The 26595-nt window shown below is 42.5% G+C and overlaps 1 protein-coding gene across 1 annotated transcript in view; it reads right to left on the bottom strand.

The window, feature by feature from the left end:
* Positions 1-2121: 2121 nt before the first annotated feature.
* Positions 2122-26595, bottom strand: part of hells (helicase, lymphoid specific) — a 35022-nt gene continuing 10548 nt past the window's right edge. The window contains exons 4-23 of the mRNA XM_028603337.1: positions 26248-26370; positions 26111-26152; positions 25996-26023; positions 25762-25820; positions 25635-25676; positions 25267-25488; positions 23546-23728; positions 22982-23125; positions 15591-15787; positions 14359-14452; positions 13623-13784; positions 13136-13278; positions 11564-11708; positions 11117-11200; positions 10125-10244; positions 4348-4464; positions 4070-4229; positions 3244-3340; positions 3044-3120; positions 2122-2632 (exon numbers count right to left, since the gene is read on the bottom strand). Coding sequence (XP_028459138.1) covers positions 2544-2632; positions 3044-3120; positions 3244-3340; positions 4070-4229; positions 4348-4464; positions 10125-10244; positions 11117-11200; positions 11564-11708; positions 13136-13278; positions 13623-13784; positions 14359-14452; positions 15591-15787; positions 22982-23125; positions 23546-23728; positions 25267-25488; positions 25635-25676; positions 25762-25820; positions 25996-26023; positions 26111-26152; positions 26248-26370 — 2328 coding nt within the window. The 3' untranslated portion in view covers positions 2122-2543. The remainder of the gene's footprint in view (positions 2633-3043; positions 3121-3243; positions 3341-4069; positions 4230-4347; positions 4465-10124; positions 10245-11116; positions 11201-11563; positions 11709-13135; positions 13279-13622; positions 13785-14358; positions 14453-15590; positions 15788-22981; positions 23126-23545; positions 23729-25266; positions 25489-25634; positions 25677-25761; positions 25821-25995; positions 26024-26110; positions 26153-26247; positions 26371-26595) is intronic.

Below are 26595 nucleotides of genomic sequence, written 5' to 3' on the forward strand. Positions count from 1 at the left end.
ATACCCGATCGGGACTACTCTGTGCCTAGGAACATCACAGCAGGGCGTTGCGGGATGTAACGTGGCGCTGTAGAGCACGGGTGGATGCTGCGGATGCAGCAGGACGCAGCAGGATGCGGCCGGGAAATGCAGAGAATCGCAGAGCAGAAGCAGAAGAAACAATATTCCGTTATGTTTCGCACATTCAGGAAGTGCCATGTGCTCAGTGCAGTAATTTTATGTATCCAATTTATTTAGTATTAGAGCACAGCAGAATGTTTTGTTTTTGAAGCTTGAAAAGGTATTAATTAAATATCCTATATGGCTTTAATAGAAAAATTTATTTGACGCATCGTGATGCATCCTATCGAGTCGGGAGATCAATAAAGATTCACACCTCTAGCAAATATCCCATTAACATTGAGTAAAAGGGCCAAAACTGGTCGCTGACTATAGCGCTTCTACCCCAATTATAGCGCCCCCTAAAGGTCGATCATCGCCAAATCTGGTATAGAGCCGCAGAGTGGCATGTCGATCAAAAATCTCAAGTTTTGTGATGATAGCATTTAATGCGGCAGAGTTATTGCCATTGCAAATTTCCCATTTAAATGGAGTTATTTGCCAAAACGCATCTACGTTCATTATAGCACCCCCTAATGGCGGCTCAACACCTCTACTAGCTAAAAGCCGCTGACACGAACGAGCTGTGACGGAGGTCTGTAGCGGCTTACAACTAGCAATCGCCACTCTGTAGCACGGAGCTACTCTTCGACGTTTGTTTTTACCGCTAGTTACTACGAAGGAGCTTGCTACAGGTATGCTACACTCATGAGACCATGGCATGTTAATGTACGTTACTCAGCAACAGGTGAAAACAGGAGCAAGGTTGCGCAACTAAAGTTAAAATAAATTGAACTTTTAACGAGAAGTGAATTACCTGTATGTGTGAAAACAGCTTTATTTCACGCATCCGTTTAGTGGTTGTTGAATATATAACATTATATACCGGTAATTTGTTCAATACATACCATAATATCATTTTTTCCACTCTTTCACAGAGGGCGCCCCCCCCAATACAATGATAGGGAAAACACTCCAACCAATATTTACATAAAATTGGCATGAATAATCATAATGGTATACATGCCCCGTGTGTGTCGTACTGCACAACACGTGTAGGAAACGTGGGCAGTTCAGGACAGCCGAGACGGGACACAGCCAATACAGGGGCATTGTGTATTGCCCTTCTGTGGAGGCTGTTCCCAAGGAGCTGTGGTTGCAGGATGTAAAAAAATTAAAAAAAACTTTATTTTTTCCCCCCTCCCACACTCTATCCACACCCCCAAACCAGACTCTTTTTGTGTAGTATGCATTGTATTGTTTTGTCATGAAGCTTATTTAATTCAATGTTCTGATTATTTGTAGGGTGGTTTGTGGTGCTGTTAAGTTGTCATATGTCCTGTGTTTTTTTCTAAAAATGTTTCTAATATTTGTCCTAAACTGATTGTAAATAAGTTTTGTATTTTTTTTTTTCCCATCACAGTTTCCTACAGCCTAGGGTGACGTCTTTATATTTTAGAGCAAACAATAGAGTTAAAATTCGGACACTCGTGGAGAGCATGCGAATATGCGGGACGTTACAACCCAATACACATGTATTCAAAGTAAATAAGGAATTAACTCAAGCAAAACAATTCTAGTTGAGCGAGCGAGTTGTTGAAAAACTGTTTCTGTTCAGCTTTCACATGTCACAAGGGTCTTTTTATGGATTTAAAGGTGGGACCGAGATGTATGGCAAGAACCAATGGGACTCAAAGTGCACTGGAAAAGGCCTTCCAGGAACGCATCACGTTTTCTGGAAGTTTTAAAGTCAAGCATTTCTACTCAATGCTAGAAACAGAACCTGACAGGACAATGGTTTTCAGCAAATGCTGGGGAAAAAACACAAAGTTATAGTTTATTTATATAAAAGAACATATATGTTAAGCTTAACCTGCAGGAAAGTGCTTAGATTACAACATTGTTAAAGATAATAAAGTTCTATTTTGATTGGCTGACGGTTTTTGAAGCAAACAGGACTTGATCAAGTCAGTACAACTGTCTTAAAACCGATGCATAGAAAAGCATGCTAACAGTCAGAAGACAGTTTGCGTGAAGGCCAAAAAAAAAACAGCATCCTAAAGTGAAGACAGGATCTACACCAGTCAGTCTACTGGTCTAATTTACATTTGGATGGCTTTAAAAAAAATGAAAAGGTTGCCTTGTGCGTTTCACTGGCAGGTTCTAATGTCCTCTGATAGTCCTAATGCCACTGCCAGCGTAGGGGCAATATTAAAGAAACTTATCAAAATAGCTTGACGGCCATCAAAAACCCAAATGATAGTAAAATAAAAATTCTACAGTAGTTACACAAAAAGCTCATTTAACAAAAGACTAAAAAGGCAGTTGAAGTAAAAGACAAAAAAAAGGTCTACAAACAGTTTTTAGGAGGTTTTCTATACAACAATTGACAGCAGCTGAGAGCCGTCTAAGGACTGGGGTCATAAGTTCATGTCTGAAGTGTTTCAGGTCAACGTGATCTCCGACGTCTCTTCGGCATCGATCACTCTGAAGACTCCCACTTTCTCTTTCTTCATTCTCCCCTTTTCTTTGTCTGAAAAGAAAAGATACATGCCTTCAGCTCACTCGTTAAACCATGGTCAATTCAGATAAGAGATGAAATCACAATTTATACCTGCAAGTAGTCAATACACAGAAGAGTCAATGTCAATAGAAAGTGTACTATGACAGTCAATTGAAGGGACAACACAGTCAACACATTACAGTACTGGGGGGGGGGTTAACCCTAGGGTGAAATTACTTCTAACAATCCCTTTAAGCTTTTGTGATGGTGGAAAACTAAATGAAGACAACAGTTTGGTGGAATGACTATGCTTTCTGGTTCCAGCATAGTCGTAGGCACAAGCCCGTTAGGGGAACCTAAATAAGTAGAAACTCTGTTGCCCAGCAATCAGTTCTTCTGCAAGTCCCCCCTGAAAATTGAACAAGTGGTGCATCTCCTCACCCAGCAAGTCACTGCGATCCAACAAAAGCTCCAGGTCCTGGTCGCTGATCACCTTCCCCCTTGATGCTTTCACCTCTCTGAGTGGAACAAAGTTACAGCCAAATGTCACTCTCCACTCACGTCGACACGTTTGTCCCAGTAAAGAACCAGTGTTAGTTATTCTTCCCATTCTCTAGATCGAGTAGAGGAGGATTTCTTACTTCTCCGTGCCTCTGGCTTTAAGCAGCTCCTTCAGCTCATCCAGATCAATGCAGGATTTACTTTGGTTCAACTCTGCCCTCCCACCTTTGAACTTATCTGCGGAGAAAAACAACAAAAGAAATCAAATCATCAAAAGTCCACATTTGGAATATATTTCAGACCACCCTTGCAAAGAGCGTACATCGGTTTTCCTCACAGTGGTGTACCTTCCACCTAGGGTTGGGTACCGAAACCCGGTGCCAATATAGCACTGATGCCTTAACGAGTGGGAAAGTGGCGTGAGGTTATACTCGCATGTGAATAAGCAGAAGTAGTAGAGAAGAAGTACACACTGGCTTAAAGTACATTTAGAACAGTTAAGAAATGTGAAATTAACACACATTTATTACTTCTTATGCATGTACTACGTTTATGTTTACATTCAGCTTATTCATTTGCAATTACTGTCCTTTATATGAGCTTATTTCACATTTTATTACGTATATTTTTATCCATATATTTTACCCTGCACTTTTTATGGCTTATGTCTCAGATTGTATTTACTTGGTGTCTCCCTTAGAGATCGGGTGAGACGCTCAGTCGTCCGTGAGGAACAGAGTAGAGCCGCTGCTCCTTTGTGTCTAAAGGAGCCAGTTGAGGTGGTTCGGGTGGTTCAAGATGCCCCCTAGGCATACTTGTGATTTTTTTGTTTTATACAAATTGAATTAGCGTTGTTTGAGGGAGCCGGAGACTCCAGATTTTCAGTAACAACGACTGCTTCTGAAATAGTTGTGCATCTGGCAAACGTACTACACCTAGGTATCCCATTAAAGTGAAGCCACTCACTCTTGTGAATGACCATCTGCTCCAGTTTCCTTTTGGCTGAGGCCTTCTCCAGGATCTTTTGGTCGATAGTGTTGGCTGTGACCAGGCGGTACACCACCACTGGTTTGGTTTGCCCGATGCGGTGACAGCGGTCCTGAGCCTGCAGGTCTGCCTGGGGGTTCTGAGAGGAGAGTGAAGCATAAACACACACTGACCAACAAAACGCACACACAGGGAACACTTGGCTTCAGAAAACGGGTTTACTATACTTTTCTGAATTTTTTAAATCTGCCCCCTACCCAGTCACTGTCGAAGATGATAACAGTATCCGCAGTTGTCAGGTTGATCCCAAGTCCTCCTGCTCTGGTGCTCAGCAGGAACAGAAACACCTCGGGATCTTTGGCGAATTTGGTCATCTGGGGAAGAAGAACCTGATGATTAGTAGGGCTGGGCGATATATATATATTAAAAAAATATATCGATATAATTTTAAATGTTATATGGAATTAGACCATATCGCATATATCGATATAGTTCAAATTTGCGCTGTGATCCTTGCTCCAAGCAAGCTGCTGACCCGGTGCTCTCTACACTGCTCCTCCGCCCCTCCTCTTTCTTGCACAGAGGGGGGAGGGGCAGGGACAGACACTCACTCTTCAACAAACATGGAGGAAGCAACAACGTCTGCGGAGCGTGCGGAGGAGGAATTGGTTAGTAAAAGAAAAAGCAGTGGCTCAGTAATTTGGAGGTGGTTCGGATTCAAAGTATCAGATGAGCAACAAAATCACGTTATATGTAAGCAGTTCCATAAACAAGTTACAGCCAGGGGTGGAAGCACTACAAATCTTTTTCACCACCTCAAACAGCGGCACAAACTGCAATACGAAGAGTGTGTAAAACTTCGCGCTGCAGAAGCCCCAGTCGCAAGCCATCGACAACCCGAAAAAGCTCCAGCCCCGAAACAAAGCTCACTGCAAACTTCATTTTCCCGCAGTGTGCCTTATGAAAAGAAAAGTGACAAGTGGTGTACTATAACTAAAGCGGTGTCCTATCACATTGCTAAAGATATGGTCCCTGTTGCAACTGTGGAACAAGTCGGGTTCAAAAAGCTATTGAAAACTATGGACCCGAGATATGAGCTTCCCAGTCGCAACTACTTTGCACGAGAAGCACTGCCACAAATGTACACTGAAGTCAGGCAGGACCTTGCTGACCGGCTCGCTAACGTGACCAATTTTGCGTTGACCAGCGATATGTGGTCGAGCAGGACGTGTGAGCCTTACATGAGCGTGACAGTTCACTTCATTCAAGACTGGGAGATGAAAACAGCGTGTCTCCAAACAAGTTATTTCCCCCAGGATCACACCGGTGAGCATATAGCCGAGGCCCTGCAGGACGCAATTGCAAGCTGGAAACTCCAAGAAAAGCATCTGGTTGCTATAACAACCGACAACGGGAGCAACATCGTCAAAGCGGTTGAGCTGAACGAGTGGCTGAGGATGCAGTGCTTCGGTCACAGACTACACTTGGCTATTGGTGAGTGCAGCGTTGTAAGGAGTATTCAGATATTTTACTTGAAACAAAAACATGAAAATGTTAGTTTTTCCTTATTTGCCTTTGTGTCAGTCTGCAATTTTGTGTTTTATGCTGCTGTCTTGACCAGGTCTCCGTTGAAAAATGTATTGTTAAATAGAGGTTAAATAGATTAATAAAACACAAAACTTAAAGTACTTAAAGTAAAATCACTTACAATACAGAATGGTATATTTCAGAACCATATTTATTAGGTTATTGGATCAGAATTAGTGATGTATTGATGTGTTTACCACTTTAATGTTACAGCTGGTAAAGGTGAGGTAATTATGACTTTAAAATGTTGGTTAGCCTGTTGATATGATCAAGGTAACATATTTAGCTATTAACTAGACTATAGTGTTTTCTCTGGATTGAAAGAGCAAACTGCATAGTAACTAGAAACTAATGTTGACACGTAGGCCTAAACATTGTGGAGTAGAAATATAAGTAGCATTAAAAAAAATAGCATAAATACTAAGAACAACAACAAGAACGAAACATGAGTAAATTGTGTTGATTAAAAAAATAAATGAGAAAATAATATCAATGTAGAATATTTCTAAAGCTTGATTTTGGAAAGCACTTAGTTGTATGAGTGTGTTAAATTGAAACCAGAGTCAAATTTCTCACATTAGCACATTGTTTTAATAGTTTTTTTTATGATTCGGACAGGACATGGCATGAATGACAAGCGCGTCACCCGGGCCATTTCTCTGTGCAAGAGAATTGTAAGCGGTTTTTCATACAGCTGGAAGAAAAGGAGACATCTTGCTGAAGTCCAGTTTCAGCTGGGTCTGCCAAGTCACCAACTCATAACAGAGTCTGCCACACTCTGGGGATCAAGGCAGCAGATGATAGAGAGAGTCCTGGAGCAGGAAGGAGCACTGGCCAAAGTCCTGTCTAATGACAAAAAGACCAGGCACCTTGTCCCTACCTGGCAGGACTTAGAGGTCCTAGAAGCAGTCCAAAAGGTCCTGAAACCTCTCCAGGACTTTACCAATGCTTTGTCAGGTGAGGAGTACGTCACTCTATCATATGTGAAACCTGTGCTGCACCAGCATTGTTGAGTACCTCAACAGCAAGTATTCTGACCCAGCCGCTACTGACCTATTAGAGATGGCTTCATTTGTGGATCCACGGTTCAGGGCCACCTACATCCCAAGTGAAAAAGTCAATGCATTGAAGCACAGAGTTGTCTTGGAAGTGGAGACGCTACTGGCTGATCAGAGCAGCTGTCAACCGCCTTACCTACATGTGCCCACTGTGCCTGAGCCTGCAGATGGAGAAGCAGCAGTAGCACCAAAAGCTAAGACACTGGCAAGCTTCTTCAAGCAGCGCACAGCCACCACCACTGCACCAACCAAGAGAGGGGCTATTGAAAACGAACTGTCAAGTTACTTGCAGTCAGCAAGTGTGGAGAGTGACACTGATCCCCTCAAGTGGTGGAAGGATCATGAAGTTGTCTTTCCAGCTCTGAGCCACCAGGCAAAAAAGTATCTCTTGGTACCAGCTACCAGTTCACCCTCCGAAAGGGTTTTCAGCTGCAGTGGCAATATCGTGACCTGCCACAGAGCATCTCTGAAGCCGGATGCCGTCGACGGGCTGGTGTTTCTCGCACAAAATCTTTAAACAAAGGAGGACACGCTTGTCTGTCTTCTAATGTCTACCTCAAGACAGCATTACTGTTTATCAAAGTAAAAAAAGAGGGGGGAAATGTTTATTGAGTTGATAGTCTGTTTCTTGTCCAACTGGTTGAGACTGTTCAGATAAGAAATTGAGTTAACAAAAAGTAAAAGGTTATTCTCAAGCTGATGTTTAAAAAAAAAAAAAAAAAATCTTAAACTGAGCACTTTATTTTGTTCTGTCTTTATATATATAAATGCTGCCCTCACTAGGGATTGTCATATTCTTTTGTAATGTTCGTTATTTCCATCTGTGGATTTGTAAGAAAAGAGAAGGAAATCTGTAATTTGATTTTAATAAGCCATTTATAGTTGTCAAACTAAAAACATTTTGATATTGTATTTTTCTCAAATTTATTTCAGAAAAAGATTGGCCTATTTTATAGGCTATTTTTATTTAAGATATTTTTTTTTAATTTAAATGTGCACCTTATGGAGCTTTGATTTAAAAAAAACGACTCCTGTCGTTATACAGTGTTTGTTTACATTTAATTGTTATTTGAACAGCTGAGCATTTAATAATGAACCAGGTGAAGAAACCTGTTTATTATTTATTCATTTGATTTTGCAACTGTTCACTGAAATAGCCGGTTTCAATAAAACTACTTGTGACATGTCATATCTGCCTTTGACTGAACATTTGCTCTCACTTTGCGGAAAGAATATCGGGATATATATCGTATATCGATATTCAGCCTAAATATATCGGGATATGACTTTTGGTCCATATCGCCCAGCCCTAATGATTAGTAATTACGGACACAATCTAAAGTCTACTGAGGGCAATGTGTTGCGAATTCTTAAGAATTGCACCTCTCCTAATGAGCTGAATATACTCCGAGCCATCAACAGTAACCTGCTCAAAAAATGCTACTACAATATAGCAGTGTTGTCAATAGAGCAAAATATTTAATTGCTATTAATCGGCATGATTGTCCAGAGTAACTTGCGATTAATTGCAAATTTATCACACATTTATCGGTTCCAAGTGTACTTTAAAAAAGGGATATGTTTTAGGTTTTTAATACTGTTACAGGGGCGGCTGTGGCTCAGTGGTAGAGCGGTTGCCTGCCAATCGGAAGGTTGTTGGTTCGATCCTTGGCCCTGCAGTCCTATGTCGAAGTGTCCTTGGGCAAGACACTGAACCGAGTTGCCCCCGATGCTGTGCATCGGAGTGTAAATGTGTGTGACTGATTATCTGATAATCAGGTGGCACCTTGTACGGCAGCCTCGGCCACAGTGTATGAATGTGTGTGAATGGTTCCTGTACCATGTTAAAGTGCTTTGAGTAGTCGTTGAGACTAGAAAAGCGCTATATAAGAACAGTCCATTTACAACATGGGAGCGAACAAATATGCTTGGTTTATGCAAATCTCCATTATTGCATCAATCCAAAACATCAACAAATACAAATACTACAGCAACACATCACTATCGTCCAGAATAACCCCAAACGTACCATATGCTCAAAAAATATGCTAAGCGCATAATATGGCAAACTCAACTCTTGCCCATCAAGAAACAAGAGATGGATATATTAACATTAATGTAACATAACTAACACAATGTAGTGTCCCACTTTACACTTGGAAAGGTTAACTGAACACTAGGGCTGTGACGCTAGGAATGTTGTGGAAGCAGCAACACATCACTGCGATATGTCTGTTAACAGCAACCCTGTTACAAAAGTAGCATACCAACGCCACGATTATACATTGTTGGTACGATTATAGTCTGAATAATAAATCAGTTTCATGATGATTATACATTAATTAATTTCACTGCTAATGTATGACATTACATGAACACTGTAGATTTTAATGTGCTGTTTGAAACAACAGTAATAGTTTTAAAAATTATTATACAATCAATCGTCAAATCATTAGTATTCATCTGAAAAGATCAGAGACTAGAGATGAATCATTCACACCACAAACAGGTCAAGTTGGCAACAGTACAGTAACTGGTGTGTCTAAAACTTGGAGGAGCTGCTGGACAAGATGCACCTGTCCCAGGGAGATGTGCAACACATTGTGTGATAAAGAGATCTCTTTGCAGCCTTATGTCCCACAGGGGGTGAAGAGGAGTAAGTTAAGTAATGGTAGGTGGTAATGTCAGTGTCATGTTTGAGCTGTTGCCGAGTTTTGACTAGTACGAACCTAACGTTATCGTCAGCTTGCTCACCGTAAATGCAAACGCCACGTTCGTGTGTTCATGTTGCCAGTTGTATGTTTTGTATGTTGTTAAAAAATAAAAAATGTTAATCCCACAATAAAAAAAGCAATGGAACTCATGCATTACAGCAAAAGACGCATTGTAAAGTACACTGGTCAGCTAAATGGAACAATGTCATGCAACTATTGTCATTGTGTTTAACCTCACCTCAAAATAAATATGGAGATAAAAGCTCAGAAAAAATCCCCTTCTATTCGGAACAGGGTGATACAAAAAAATAAATCTAAATGAAGTGTGAGCAAAGCTGATGAACTGCTCGGTGGAGGCTCTGTGCTGACTTTGTCTGGCTACTTGTAGTAAGTGGTCGACGTAACAGTCAAAGCATTCACCCAAAGTTCCCACTGTTGGTCAAAATAATGTGCCGTGACCCCGAGGTAACTGATTACTGAGAAAAACCTCAGGCCGTGCGTAGGTGTAGCGCTGCATCGCTTTCGGATTTCCTAAACTATGGATCGGTGGGTGGGACCAAATCAATGAACCCGTGTCCGTTAAAATGTGTGAAAAAAAAAAAAAATGACAGCCAATATAAAATATACACCAAGCCTTTCTGCACAGCCTTCTTCAAATTGTTGTTCAAAACTCACATTTTCGTCTCTTTCGGGGTAGGACATGTTGCCATCAAGTCGGCTGTACTGGAAGCCCCGCAGGTAGCAATAATCCATCAACAGATCCAAGATGGTCGTAAACTGACTGAAGATCAGAACCTGGATCACAACAACGAATCCATCACACATACATACATAAGTCAGAAATACGCTGACATACTGTAGAATGTAACAGGACAACAAACAGCATTGGCAGAGGATTGTTCACACACCAGCAGCAGCATCAAGCAGGTGTAGCTGAGATTACTGCGCTAATACTGTACATGCTACATGCTCTCTCGCACTTTTGTTTATTTGTTTAGCTCTCCCTCTCGCTCTAATCACATGCACCAGGGAGGAACTTCTAAACCTTTGACCACCCACTGATTCAACTTTCTCACTGCTCGTTACTTAAGCAGAACTTTCAGTTGGAGGAGCAGCAGCTCTCTATAGGATAACCAGGAGAGGCAGACGGGGGAAACAAGCCAAAACAGGAATTTCAAATTTATCTCCCGTCAACTCATCTGGCGAACGTTCGTGGTCTGGCAACCAAGATGGGCAAGATGCTGCTTCTCAACAATCACAACTCATAAAACCAATGTTTATGTGTGTATATGTATGTACGTGTATGCATATGTACTGTAAATACTGGCACGGCTGTGGCTCAGGTGGTAGAGGCTAGGTGGTCATCTACTAATCGGACAGTCAGTGGTTAGATCTCTGGGGTGTTCATGTAGCGAGTTGTATGTTTTTTTGGATTAACAAAAAACATTGTTATTCACAAAAAAATAAAAATAAAAAATAAGGACTTTCTGGTGGTTCACAGCAGGTGATTTCTCTTACAGTAGATATACCCTGAAGCACCAGAGGTCAAATGCAAGTACTGGGACCCCAACTTAGATCTATTCATCATTAATAGTTGATAAATAGTTACTTAAGATAATTATAGTACTTCATTTTGGCTGACGTTTAGCTACTGGGGTCCTTCTCACCTTATGTCCCCTTTTCTTCAGTGCAAGCAGCAGTCTGTCCAATATGAGAAACTTCCCGGAGCTCTGCACCAGCTGCTCATCAATCTGCAGGGAGGACAGCAGGATGGACAGTATGTCAAGCAGGGAACATGTCACAAACTGGCATACCAACTGTGCTTCTTCAATTTCACTACTAAATACATTCTAGAAATAAAAAAAAAATTATTTTTTTGCGACGACGTTTAAAAATCGCCACCTATGTATCGTGAAATAATCAAACCGGGACAAAAGCATATTGTCCCAGCCCTAACGCATTCTGTTCATCTACGCAATTCCGGTTTGTCATCCACATGTACCTTCGTCCTCTTTGAATAAAAAAAATAAATAAAAAAACATATACTCTCAAGTGAAACAGCACCTGTAGCTCCACGTTACTACACCAAACCAGTACAGGTGACTGTACGTTACCTTAAACTCCTGTGTGGCAGGGTCGAGGGGGTACTCCAACAGGTAGGGGTGGTTACAGCATTTCTTTAGCAGCATGAGAATGTTCTGCAGCTTCAGGTTGATTTGGGCATCCAGCGGGCTCTTGACTTCCAGCACCGGGGCGGGCCTGGAAGAAATAGGAGGATTAAAGTTAGACTGACGCACAGCCACAAGTCGGAGATCATTTTTTGTCTAGAATGGAGATCCTCAACAGAGGGGTCCTCAGAGTTACAGCAGGAGGACCACCAAATTATTGTTATTTCTTTGAAAGTATGCAGTAGGGGGGTCCCTGATCCGTCTCTTTCGGTTAAGGTGTCCCTGGCTTAAAAAAAAAAACGTTGAAGAATGCTGGTCTAGAACATGCTTTCAAAACATGGCAAGGTTTGTCAAACAACCAGTACTTAAAGAGTACATTTTGTCCCCAATGGTGATGAAAATAATTCAGCAGAGTAGGGATGAAACGGTATGAAAATTTAACCTCACGTTATAGTGACCAAAATTATCACGGTTTTCGGTATTATCCGGTATTTTTAAAAGTGTGTTCAATAGATTTAGAAAGCACCGACAGGCCTACACAAGCTGACATAGTTTCAAAAAGAGTAATAGTGTTTATTATATTACAAAAATATAGGAAATAGTAAAAATGTAAAAACTATTGAAAACGGGCTACAGAGACACTGGCCCGCTGTAGGGGGTCCGGTAAGGACTTGAACCAGAGATGTCCGATTTATTTACAACTCCAACATGAAGTTAACTATGAAGTTGTATCTGACGTTACATGTGAAGTTGGATGTGGTTCTGAAATATAAGTAAATAATGTAGACTAATAAACATCTAACTTACTATGAACATTTACCAAAACTAAATTTTATAGCCACCAGCATATAACAATATACAATACTAAGAATTATATTCATTTCTCTGTAATAATTAAAAAATGTAACATATTGCTCAGTAACACAAACTGAGAATAAACCACATCTATTACGGCACACATCCATAACTGAGCAAATAACCCAACACAACCCGAATATCAACACGTGGCAAATAAATGTCTCGTCGTAACACGGGCTAAATGTATCCACATCGTAGCAGAACACTTAAGCTTTAACGTTTACGCAGATAACGAGGCAGTAAAACCCATGACAGTTTAGCAAGCTACACAATAGTTTTAACTTAGGTTCTGGGCTACACACTTCACTTCAACAAGTCCGAAAATGGGAAAGGAATGATAAACAAAAAAGTCTGTTTACAGCTGAGCTGCAGCGTCCTGTCCTCTTCTCCTGTCAGTTGCCGCGCAACTGACAGGAGACTCTGATGAAGCTGGGAACATGCGGTTTCCACACCGTGGTAATCCACCGTGATAATAGTGATATTTTAAATGAAAACGAACGAATGAAAAAGACCAGAAAGGGGGGAAATCTGCCTTCCCTGGAAAAAAATTAAAATAAAATCTCACACCCTGGTTGCAAATACTGTATATATACCGCTGAGAACAAAAACAGCCAAAAACTAAATAATAAGCAAGTGAAGGTGTGTGTAGGCAGTGCTGACCTCTCCCCCTGCTCCTTGTAGAGCGCTTCCAGATATTTCTCTTCGTCAAATTCTGCGTATCCATCCGCTTCTTTGTAGTTGACCACCTTTCGATTGCCACGCTTCGGCCTGCCACTTGACGTCAACGCTACAGGAGCCTCCGTCTAAATAAACCAAGAGAGCAGACGGTTTCCAACAGTCAGCTTTTACTGGCTCTTTTTTTCATGCTGATTAACATTTCTGTTAAATGGAGTCTGGTGGGTTTGGTGATGGTGATTTTGGGGCCGTTTCATGTTAAACAAAAAGGATGTTACTCTTTAACAAAGAAATCCCTCTCTGTAGGCATCCTTTCCATAATGTTGTCAGACACTTAGAATAATAATCTAGTAATAAGACTTTTATGAGACTAGATGAAAGTTTATGTTGCAATTTGTGTGAGGTCATGTTGCATAATGCCTGTGCCATCACGGAAAATAAACAAACAGACCAATTTATAGTACAGACAGACCTTTTCCTTGCCCAGCATCTTGGCGATGGTTTTGTTGACCACAGCAGTGTAAAAGGCCTCCTGTTTGGCCGTCAAAGGAGCAAAAACAACGATCTCCTTCTTAGGAGGAACATCCAGCGTAACGTCCGACTTCAGCCTCCTCAGAAGGAACGGAGTCAGAATCTGAAACAAAGAAAACCTTTAGAACAATGCACAAAACCCCTACAGGGTCAATCCAAGAGTGTTAGCAACACCATTGTGTAAAATGATACAATAAATGATGGGATATAGTGTATGTTTCCTATATTAAGAACATATATATTAAAGTATGTCTTGAAGACAAAAACAATTATTACACACACACACAAAACAACTTGATTTTGTGATTCATTTCATGACGGTGTACCAAATGAAAAATGAGGCTGATCCTTATGAGCAACAAGAACAGAACTACATTCTATCATTTATAATAATAATAATAATAATAATAATAATAATAATAATAATCTCCTGCAGAAGCTGAACCAGTACATCACTTCTCTTCTCATGAGAGCAGATCTCTGATTCAGACAGTTTGACAAAAGTTACCTTTTGGGTAAATACTGAACTTGGGAATACTTCCCTCCACCAATTTGCACTTTATAAATGGAATTAGAAGACATTTACTTTTTCTATCAAAAACACGTATTAAATACTTGTATAAGTGCAATAGTCTCTCTAATGAATGTACTGTGTAGTGATGGTTTGGAGGACTGACCTGGTGCAACATGCTTAGGATGTTCTGCTCGCGCTCAGTAGCCACCACACTCTCTGCTTCATTAATGGTGTCGATGTCAAACCACGACTCAAAGCTACACAGCAAACATGTCAACAAAAGGTTAAATCTGAGCATTGACTTAATACTGAACAACTGGTAAGAGAAATGTCACATCTAACTGCATATACAGGGTATTCCCTACCATTATACAGCTAAGGACACCCTGTGTGTTGAGCTCTCCGTTTTAGCTACAGAGTGAAGCATCTCAATTCTGTTCCATCTTTGTTGGGAGTCGCACATGTGCAGTACCTAGGTAAGGACTACTAGCCAGTCAGAGGCAGAGTATGAGGGCATGCCCTGACAGTACCTAGTAGGGGTGGTACGGTTCATGAAAAAACATCCGAACCGCTCGGTTCTCTTGTCTCGGTTTCTGTGTGTGTTGCACAGTTCGTCAGTACACTGTTAATTACTTACTGCCGTAGCGCCCACTTTCGACACCCATGTTAAAACACTTACTGGAAATGATGAGGGGGATGAGCGTGACGAACGCAACACGTGGCAGCTAATTGGACGAACCTATCACGTGGGTCTTATTGCTCCCGAATTTAAAATCTAATGGCGTCTCGTTCTGAATACGATCTCGTATTTTTATGAAAATAGTTCACCGAAATGTGCTTCTGAAAAACTTTTAAGCGAGAAATAGGCCATACAGTTGCTGAATCGGTCTGTTTTTTGATCGACAAAGGTCAGTTTAAAAGATTTTCGTCAGATTTGAGAGGCGCCGAGCCGACTGCTCCTCAAGTGGAGTGCTGCAGCAGGTCACGTGCAGAAATGTCAAGTGGGAGAGATAAGGAAAGCGTGTTTTCTGTGTGAGATGGTAAGTCCCTTTGGGGTGGACTTTGGGCTTTTTCACTTTGTAAACCTATAACATGCACAACAAAAGAGATTTTTTTTTTATATATATATATATATATATATATATATATATATATATATATATATATATATATATATATATATATATATATAAATGAAAGTGAAAAAGCCCAAAAACATAATGAGCACTTTAAGATTTTCTAGTTTTGCTGTAAAAAAGTCAGCGCTTGCAATAATGATTAAACACCAAAAACATTGTGATGGGGTTCACAGACTAACTCAGCAGTGCGTCTGAGCAGTTGCAGTATTGTGATAATCACTCAGTAATTAACTAGAAAAATGACATGGATCCATACCTCTTGAGGTCATCAAAGACCTCTGGCAGGAGGAAGTTGAGGAGGGACCAGAGCTCAGCCAGGTTGTTCTGCAGCGGTGTGCCAGTCAGCAGCAGCTTGTTGTCAGTGGGCAGCAACTTCAGCTCCCGCACCAGCCGACAGTTGAGATTTTTGATCCTGTGGCCTTCATCCACTATCAGGTACTTCCACTGGAAGCGCTAGAGCACAACGCAGACATGAGAACAGGAGAAAAAAAAAAAAAAAAAAGGCTTAATATCAATTAAGATGTTGTATTTTGTCCAAAACAAACAAACATTCAGTTTACAATCAGATATTTAGTTTAGTTTATTTAGGATCCCCATTAGCTGACGACCAGCTAGTCTTCCTGGGGTCAAACACCACATTTAGTCAAAACAATATTGAAACATTTCATAACATATACAGATAAGAAATTAGAAAAAAATAGCAAAAAATAATAAAATACATGCAACAATATCTGTCAACAAAACTAAGTAAAAAAAAAAAAAAAAAAAAAAAAAATTACAAATACAATTAAATGAAAGTAACTAACCAAGCAAATAGAGAAATATCTTAAAAACAAACATATTTCAATGTATTAGGTAGCTAACATTAAGGTTGCTTACATTGACAAAGACAATCAGAAACCTCATAATTTAAATGAAGGTAAGATTTGATTTTCTTTTTAAAATAGTCCTTTCCTGTGATAAAAGGAATGTTAGTAGGGATTTTATTCCACAAAGAACTTGCTCTGTAAATAAGTTTTTTTCAAGTTACTGGATTTTGGTAAAAGTAACATCTGCCCCATACTGGCTCCTCTTGTTAAATAAGTATGATATCTGAACTGTATGTCATGTTATCAAAAATAAATTATTGTGTCTGACTTTGAACAGAGTGAAACAAATTAAGCACAATTGCTAATAATCTTTTTTCAACACTCCATTTAAGACTTTCATGTATTTTAACTACATTGGACCTAAAATTACACTTTAAAACAAGTCTTACAGCTTTATTTTGTATTACTTGAAGTTTTCTAATTAGGGTTTTTGAAGCAGATGACCAGATTACTGAGCAATAATCTAAGTGACATAGAACTAATGTGCAAACAATTTGCCTTAGTAAAGAAGATGGTAGAAATGGTGAGCATTTCCTTGTAGTGGCAACAGCTCTTCCCATTATAGTAACTGTATAGTCAATGTGATCGGACCACGACAATGCACTATCAAGCCGTAGTCTTAAAAGCTTAAGCAAGTAAAGTTTATTTATAGAGCGCATTTCACAGATTTAAAAAAAAAAAAAAAAAAAAAAAAAACAAAGCGCTTTACAAGATACAAACACATCAACCTGACCATACATATACAAACATACAATGTGACAATGGGGTATACAGGGCAGGAAGAAAATACAGCATGACATGAGGAGAGGAGAAAAAGGCAACTCCCAGACTTTGCCCCTGATAGGGGTACAGTGTGGGAACTGGAAAAAAACACCTCAGCAACATAAGCACATAATCAATACAAGAGCACATAAGACACGCAATGGGGAAGGGGAGTGTGGGGGTGAAGGTAGTCCAGCACAGGCAAGCAGCCATCTGGTCCTGCAGCCATGCAAGGCGCTGGTCACAGACCCACCCGCCTGACTGGGGGTACTAAGCGGCGAAAGCGAGATACGGGGTGTGGTGGGTGATTGCATGTCTGTATATATTTAAGGGTTTGTGTGTGTGTGTGTGTGTGTGTGTGTGTGTGTGTGTGTAGGCCTGAGTAGTCAAACTACGTCTGGCCCTGTAATCTCGTTGTCTCAGTCCGCACGATTGTCATAGCGATACATAGCCGGTTGCCATGGAGTCAACCTTGAACAGTACCACGTCCGAGTCAACAATCAGCAGGTGTCCGTGGGAATCTGGGAAGGAACGCAAGAGTGTGCCTCGCTGCAGTGCTTCCAGGGGGAAGTGTTGTACAACACTGGCCTCGGCCAAGGCCAGTGCTGGTGCAGGGGAGTCGAAAGATAAGATTGGAATTTGTTTTGTCTTAGGGCGAGTAGGCGCATTTAGTTACACACGTCTTCTCTAAAATGTCCATTCTGGTCTCCAAACCGATCAATTTTTCTTTGCAAAGCCGTGAGTTTCTCCAAGATGTTGTCCAGACTTTCCAAAGCTGTCAGTTTCACCAAGATGGTATCCAAGTTGTGGCTCACGGTGTTCATAGTCACAATCTGAGTTCCGACAGCTCTGCCCACAGCTTCGACCATGACGGGCAGCCTCGGACTTTGCTCGGCTCCCGTCTTCTTAATTTCTCGATAAACCAGGGTAATGTCTGAACCAATCAGCAAAAAAACGGTTATCATGGTTCCGAATAGGTAGATATCTTCAATGTCCTCCACGGAAAGAGCCGCTAGGAACACAACCCGCCACCTGTCCCACGCGTCCATCGTGTAGCCAGCTGCAAACGTTCCGGCAGGGCAGTCAAGTTCCCCCGAACCCAGTTCTCCTAGTCGAGAAGATGGTGTCAATTGCGCTGAGAGACCAGTTGATCAAATCCATAATTCTGTTTTTTTGGAGCAGTGCAGAGAGGGAGACTCTCGAAGTACACAGAGACAAAGACTAGACAAGAGAGCAAAGCAGGGTAGGCAACGGGAGGAGAGGGAGAGAAATGCGACCGCCTTTGTTGAGAGCCAACTTTATTTACTCGTTTTATAGATTGGCCTGCAACTTCAAGATTCAATTTAGGCCCTTGTGCTAATTTATATTTAGAGCCAAATACCATGCAGTTTGTTTGAATTTATCCAATTTAGTACCATGTTGAGCTCCCTAGATAGAACCTGATTAAGCTCCAAACATGTAGATGCAGCATAATGGAGGGTAGAATCATCTGCATACATTGTTAAACTTGCTTGTCCAATTGCAAGCGGCAGATCATTGGTAAAAACTGCAAAAAGAAGGGGCCCTAGGCAACTCCCCTGTGGAACACCACAGTCTAACGCCTTGCTATTTGAAAAAGTGCCATTGTAATATACTCTGATCTACCTCTGAGATATGTAAATGAAAAGCAGTAATATGCTTGCTTCCTGCTTCTTACAGTGCAGATGTTTTGCTGCTTGCTCCTGCCTCTGCTTGCATATTTCTGCTGATAATCTTGCTTTTCCTCTGAGAGAACCTATGAGCAACAGCTCTTGGATACTTATAAATCACTGGACTATATATTTTTGTAGACAGGCTTTTACCATATTTCAACATTTTTCTGTGGGAGCGTGGCCTACCAATAGCCCAAGCCTGTTCTACAGTGATTGTAGCTAAAGCTAATTAGCAGCAAGATGCCTCCCTTCTCAGTTGATGACTACTTCAGAAGATTGCAGTTCTGGAAACCAAAATTCACCGGTTAGAATTAAAACGTGGAAGTGAACTGATCATGTGAAAATGACACCACTTTACCATGGACCCAAAACAATGGACAAAAGCATGCTAACACACGGCTAACTAGCACCAGCAAGACTACAAAGAAACAGGAGGGCTGTGGAACAGGTAATATATCAACAAGTGGTAGTCCTCCCTGGAACTCTTTTGGTGCAAAGCCTAAGAGTAAATCATTTTCCTGGGAAATGGGAGGACGAGCAACGGGCAGGGCACAGCGTCCTGAGATTTGTGATATGACCGGCTGGCCTGCATTATCATCCAGGCCCATTCAACCCCTGTACTTAGTAGGAAACAGCCGTGGACAGCTGCAAAAGAAAAAATTAGCAACAAAATGCCTCCCCAACAACTGAGTGTACAGGTGGAGAACAGATTTGCTCCTCTGCTGCAGGACCCTGGACATCCATCTGATGGCCTGGATTGCGTTTCATCGTCACACAGCAGAGTAAGGACAGAGCAATTCAAAAAGTAAAAAACTACAAGGAAAGCTAACAACTGGGCCTAAAACTCTGATTGTGGGTGACTGCTGTAAAAAGATATAAAAAGCAGTAAAAGCACCAAAATACTATGTTTTCACAAAGATATGGTGTCTGACTTGGCCCTAAGAATCCCGGATATCGTGGCAGCACACCCAACTATTAAGAACATTATACTGCACATAGGGTCAAATGGTGTTGTAAAGCAAGAGTCTGAAGTGCTGAATTGTGACTTTATGAATCTGCTGAACACAGTCAGCTCCATAAACGCCAAGGTGTTTATCAGTGGCCCTATACCACCAGTCAGAAGAGGAGCTGAGAGATTTGGCAGACTCTTGGCAACTATTGACAACTTTAACATTTTCTGGAACCACAGAAATCTTTTTAAAGCAGATTGACTCTTCCTTAACAAGCCAGGAGTAAAGCTGTGCACCTCTAGCCTACTTTACTTTCTGCGCCACACATCTGCTCCCTCAACCAAGGACACGAGACAAGAGGAATCTAAACAAGAGGTAGACACAAAGTGCGGCAGTGATCCATCACAGCCCCCACCTAAGCAAAGATTTGACCATGGGAGACCACAGAGCTGAGACGAGAAATCTCAACCCCCCTTTTCACCTGTCAAACACTCCTCAAACCCCTGTACCAACCCTGAAGCCTTTGAGGACGCCTTTGAGGATCCGTTGTTCTCCCCCCTTTCCCCCATCCCCATGTTGGAGTTCACTGAACAGATGAAGCAGCTGGTAGATGCTGGAACCAAGTATGCCCCCCTTCCTTCTCCCATCGTTCTCCCCTGGCCAAAAGCAAAACGCCAGGCAACTCTGCCCCCTCAAGGACAGCAGCTAACCGTCTCCCCAGACTAATGAGAATGCTTGTGTGCAAAATGCAGCAAACATTAACGGATATGTGCTGGGTCCAGGCTGCATGCCTAGTGGCACTCATGACTCTTTCCAGGACAAGCCTGTGCCCTGTGTATTAGATTCTTCCACAAAGAATGGCGAATAAGCACTTAACTGCAAACTTTGCAAATTTAGCATCCATTCCTCGTCAGCCACAGTCTGTCCCAAAAAATGAAAACACACTAACACTACTAAAAGTCAGGTCTTCGGCAGGTAAATCATTTTTAATAAATGATTTTATTATTAAGCACAATCGATTTTCCTCTCCGGGAACCATCACCTTATCGTGGTGGTAAGATTTGTGTGTCCCTATGAACCTGAGGGCTGTGTTGTCTGGAGCTGTGTGCTCCTGGTAGGGTCTCCCAAGGCAAAGTGGTCTCAGGTGAGGGGCCAGACAAAGAATGGTTCAAAAACCCTATGAGCCAACGTAGAAGAGGTGAAGTTACCCTGCCCGGAGGAAGCCCAGGGCCCCCGTCTGGAGCCAGGCCCAGATGGCGGGCTCGTCGGCGAGCGCCTGGTGGCCGGGTTTGCCACAGAGCCCGGAAGAAGCAACGTGGCAACTCCCTCTCTATCCCATGGGCCCACCAACTGTGGGAGGAACCGCTGGGGTCGGGTGCGCTGCTACACGGGTGGCAGTGAAGGTCAGGGGCCTCGACGGACCAGACCCGGGCAGCAGACACTGGCTCTGGGGACGTGGAACGTCACCTCTCTGTGGGGGAAGGAGCCGGAACTGGTGCGGGAGGTGGAGCGCTACCGGTTAGATCTGGTGGGGCTTACCTCTATGCACAGTCTCGGTTCTGGAACCATACTCCTGGATAGGGGTTGGACTCTTCTTCTCCGGAGTTGCCCAGGGTGTGAGGCGCCGGGCGGGTGTGGGGATACTCACAAGTTCCCGGCTGAGCGCCGCTACGTTGGAGTTTATCCCTACGCCTGCGGGTTGTGGGGGAACTCTGACTTTTGTTTGTGCATATGCACCAAACAAGAGTATTCTGCCTTCTTGGAGACCTTGACTGGAGTCCTGCATGGGGCTCCAGTGGGGGACTCCATTGTTCTGCTGGGGGACTTCAACGCGCACGTGGGCAATGATGGAGACACATGGAGAGCCGTGATTGGGAGGAACAGCCTCCCTGATCTAAACCAGAGTGGTTGTTTGTTGTTGGACTTCTGTGCTAGTCATGGATTGTCTATAACAAACACCATGTTCGAACATAGGGATGCTCATAAGTGTACGTGGTACCAGAGCACCCTAGGCAAAAGGTCAATGATCGATTTTATAATCGTTTCATCTGATCTGAGGCCGTATGTTTTGGACACTCGGGTGAAGAGAGGGGCGGAGCTGTCAACTGATCACCATCTGGTGGTGAGTTGGGTCAGGGGGTGGGGGAAGACTCTGGACAGACCTGGTAAGCCCAAACAGGTAGTGCGGGTAAATTGGGAACGTCTGGAGGAGGCCCCTGTCCGACAGACTTTCAACTCACACCTTAGGCGGAGCTTTTCGTGCATCCCTGTGGAGGCTGGGGGCATTGAACCCGAGTGGACAATGTTCAAAGTTTCCCTTGCTGAAGCTGCGGCGAGGAGCTGTGTCGTCTTAGGTGCCGTGGTGGACACCGGTGGTCAGGGAAGCCGTCCGACTGAAGAAGGAGTCTTTCCGGGATATGTTATCCCAGAGGACTCCGGAGGCGGTTGCAGGGTACCGAAAGGCCCGAAGGGCTGCAGCCTCTGCCGTGAAAGAGGCAAAGCAGCGGGTGTGGGAGAAGTTTGGAGAAGACATGGAGAAGGACTTTCGGTCGGCACCAAGGTGCTTCTGGAAAACTGTTCGCCACCTCAGGAGGAGGAAGCGGGGAACCATCCAAGCTATGTTGCTGATTCAGAACGCTGCTGCTCGAGTCCTCACTAAGACCAAGAAAGTGGATCACATCACTCCAGTTCTGAAGTCTCTACACTGGCTTCCAGTGCCTCAAAGAATTGATTTCAAAATACTTTTGCTGGTTTATAAATCAAACGGTTTAGGGCCAAAATACATTTCTGATCTGCTACTACACTATGACCCACCCAGACCTCTCAGGTGGTCTGGGACAGGTCTACTTGTTGTCCCCAGAGTCAGAACTAAACAGGGGGAAGCAGTGTTCAGTTTTTATGCTCCACATATCTGGAACAAACTACCAGAAAACTGCAGGTCCGCTGCAACTCTCAGTTCTTTTAAATCAAAGCTGAAGACCTTTCTTTTCAATGTTGCCTTTCTTTAAATAACCTATTTTATCTGCTTTTATATGTTTAACTGCTCTTAATTCTTGTCTTTTAATGTTTTTAAATTGTTTTTAATTGTTTTCTAAATGGTCTTTCATGTTTTATGTAAAGCACTTTGAATTGCCCTGTTGCTGAAATGTGCTATATAAATAAAGCTGCCTTGCCTAATATCACATTTGAGAAGCTTTGGGATTTTTTGCTTGACAAATGACTCAAAGGTTAATCAATTATCAGAATAGTTGAAAATTACTTTGTTGATCAACTAATGGATCTAACTCAACTTATGCATCTCTATAGTTAAATACTGACCTGTTGATAAATGTGAGACTATTACTGTTTAAAGTAAACGATGAGCATGGATCCTACCTGTAGGAATTTTCTGTCAATCATGGCGATCTCAAAGGAGGTGACGACCACAGGACACATGTTCAGGGGCCCCTGAGGCCTGCGCATCTGCTTCAGCAGCTTGGCCCTCTCTGGCTGGGTACCATGGTAAAGAAGCACAGACACCTGGGACAAACACATGGCTCTGCTCAGACATTAACAGACAACGTGCAAGACTATTTCACACAACAACAAAAAAAGTTGTGTCAAATCTGCAATGAAAGTTAGCTGCAAACTTGACTTAAAGATAGAGGGCGGAACCGTTGTCTCGCCCCTCTGCCAGCGAGAGTATTTGCACAAACACCGTCGACATGTTTAAGAAAAGCAATTGGAGTCACAATACTAGACACCACAACTCCGGTATACTGAGAAATACAGAGCTTTCCATGGCGGTGATAGGCTTGATTAGCAATGTGTGACCTTGTTTGGCTCAAATGTAACTGTCCGTCTTTAACTCGCTGAGGTGGGTATCATTTCCAAGGACCAGTCAGACAAGAAAGTCATTCAGACTTCTGCGCCTGGTGAGATAATAACATGTCCTCCTACCTCTGGTGTGAAGCGCTTAAATTCGTTGATCCAGTTTGGCACAGTGGAGAGAGGGGCCACCACAAGGAAGGGGCCCAGCACTTTCTTTTCTATCATCATGGCGATGTGAGCAATGCACTGGATGGTCTTTCCCAGTCCCATCTCATCAGCCAGGATCCCGTTGATGCCATTCTCCCACAGCATCTGACACAGAGGGAACACCACAGGCTGCTGGTTTACACACAAATCTCTCGAGCCCTTCATCTAGTCTACTTCACACTCAGTTTCCTTCCTTTCCTTGGTGAATAAAACTAAACAGCCAAACAATAAACTGCTGGCACAGCAGGCCGTTTAGACGCTCTGGACATTAGGGGGGGGTGGGGGAGGTTTACCGGCTTGGACCGCCCTTCACTTTTTGCTGCTTCCAATGTTACATGATTGCTGGATATACCAAGCAAACTCATATTCACTTTCCTGGAGCACAAACGGATAGCTGACAGGAAAAATCGCAACTGTTGTGTTGAATAAGGTTGGTGCTACGTAACGCTGGCTTTTTAGTGTCTATTATTTCACTCAGATGAAACTCCATGAAAAGCCAACATTTGCCAACGCTAAATATCAAAACAAAAGCCAGACACTATATTGTATTAAGTTGCTGTGAGCTGTACAGTCACAACTTCTAAACAGAGGCAGAACAGAACCTAATCTTGGAGCTTCCTCCACAGCGCTGTGTAAGCAGACTCTGAGTGGCTGGGTTGCTCAGTGGGTAGAGGAGGCGCACATATATTTGGAGGTTTATGCCTCGACACAGAGGTCCAGGGTTCAAATCAGACCTGTTGATGCATGTCTTCCCAATCTCTCTCCCCCTTTCTCACCTAGCTGTCCTGTCAAATAAAGGCGGAAAAGCCAAAAAAAATTATCTTAAAAAAAAATAAATAAAAAGACTCTCGGAGCTGACCACGCAAAGACAGCCATTTTCATCAGACTCACCCTGGGTCCGGTTAATTAAGTGTACTGCTAACTTATAACAGACTGATCTCATAAAGTGGCGTATGTACGACACGCCAATTCGTATGCCATTGCGGCGTGTTATCAAGACGCATAATCACTTTTTAGCGTGTTTATCAACGCCGTTCAGCCATCAACATTATGTGTTGTGTAGAGAGCAGTATGAAAGGATGCAAGGACTTTGTCCCAGGAGAGCCGGGATTGCGTCCCACACGTGGCGTTTTTCAAACTTTATTTTTTTTAAGCCTTCCCCAATGTTTCTTTCATAAACCCAACAGTTTATTGTTGTCCTAAGCGCGTGACGTTGGTCAAAGTCGTGACCCAATGTTCTTTTCCTAAACCCAACTTTTTATAATTTTTTTTGTTACACGTGTGACGTTCTCGCGATAGTACGGCACGTTCTCGCGATAGTACGGCACGTGGCGACGCCCTTTTACATCCGCTGTATAAAGCGTAGACATACACGTGGATAGCTCAAAATGCATACAGATTAAACGCCACTTAGCTTTAGGAAAGTGAAATGTGTAAGTGTATGTTTACGCAAAGTAAAGATGCCATGTTGTATAACACTAACATTACAGTCTGCAAAATACCCCCGCGAATCAAATCCATAATTCAACGTTTACCGTCGAGCCACTAAGCCTTTCCCAGTTTTGGAATTGGGAAGGGCTTAGTGTCTAGTCTCGAGCAAACAAACGTCACCTGCCACAATCTCATTTTCATCAACTACTCACCCTCAGCCACTCGATTCCTTCGATCTGGTAGGACCTCATGACCCCTCCAGTGAAGAGCTCGGGCTGCTGGGCGGGGACCGGCTGGCCGTTCACCTTCCTGTGCGGATGGAGCAGATGCTTGGCGTTGTCACGCACCGTCTCCGACAGACGGTTCTTGATGTCGACGTTGGAGTCGCTCATCTTCTCGATATCCTCGGCTTCTAGTTTCTTCTGGGCCGGTGCCTGGTCAAATGTTTGATACGCACATGTACGGTTGGATGTGTTGCCTTCAACGGCCCTAGTTTCCTATAGCCAATGTTCACCCTTCTGGATTATTAAAATATCTTGACATCTCACGACATCTCGTAAAAAGAAAAATGAACCATTACCATTTCCTCCACTTTGGTTTTCTTAGCTTGCGACAGGATTTCCTGGAAGACAAAATTAAGCAGAACCAATGAGCAGATCAGTAAATGGAAAGTTCCAAGACGGACTAAAAGCCAAATGAGAGCTTACTTCTTTTGACATGACATCTGCAATTTTGTAGTCTTCGTCTCTCCTCCTCTTCTTTTTAGCTGGTTCAACAGGGAATAGAGTCAAAAACTTCACACACATGTTTACATATTTGGATTTGAAGTTTACATGAGCAAGGTTTAGCATATTCCTTAAGCTGTTAGTTTGTTAATATCAGTGTGTACTGGAGCTGTCCATGTTGTATTTAGTAGAAGAGCCAATAGAAGGCCTGCTCACCTTTCTCAGGCTCTGCACAGTTTGTGTTCTGCATTTTAAAAGACAAAAACACACCTATGAATCAGAGTACTCTAATGTTCAGCTGAAACAAAAGCTTCAGTAAAATTTCCCTTACCTTCTTGGTCTTTTTTTCAAATTTTTCCTTCCTGAGCTTCTCCTGCAATAGTTGACAGAAAATGGAGTGTAAGGCGTTAGTGATTTAGCCTTCAGACACAGCGCAGGTAGTTACTGGCATTCACACACACACAGTACCTCATTATGTTGTTGCTCCATTTTAGTCAGCAAGAATTTGGAGTAGATGTTGCTCTTCTGAAGCAAATGCTGCAGTCTCTTGAACCGCAGCTCATGAGAATCCTTCTCCCGCGCTTCTCGGGCCTTGTGGTAAGCGTCGCACAACAATCATACATCAATGACTTTTTTTTTTTTTTTTTTTTTTTTTTTTTTTTTTTTATTAATACTACTGCCAATACGATATGATTCTTTGTACCTAATACCCTAAATGACTTCAATACCTAACTTCGAGGAATATGTTCTCCGCATTAGTAAAATGCGACTAGGCTTATGCACAGCGTGCGCACACTATGCTTGTTACACACACAG

The sequence above is a fragment of the Perca flavescens genome, chromosome 17 (genome assembly GCF_004354835.1).
Source record: "Perca flavescens isolate YP-PL-M2 chromosome 17, PFLA_1.0, whole genome shotgun sequence".
Lineage (NCBI taxonomy): Eukaryota > Metazoa > Chordata > Actinopteri > Perciformes > Percidae > Perca > Perca flavescens.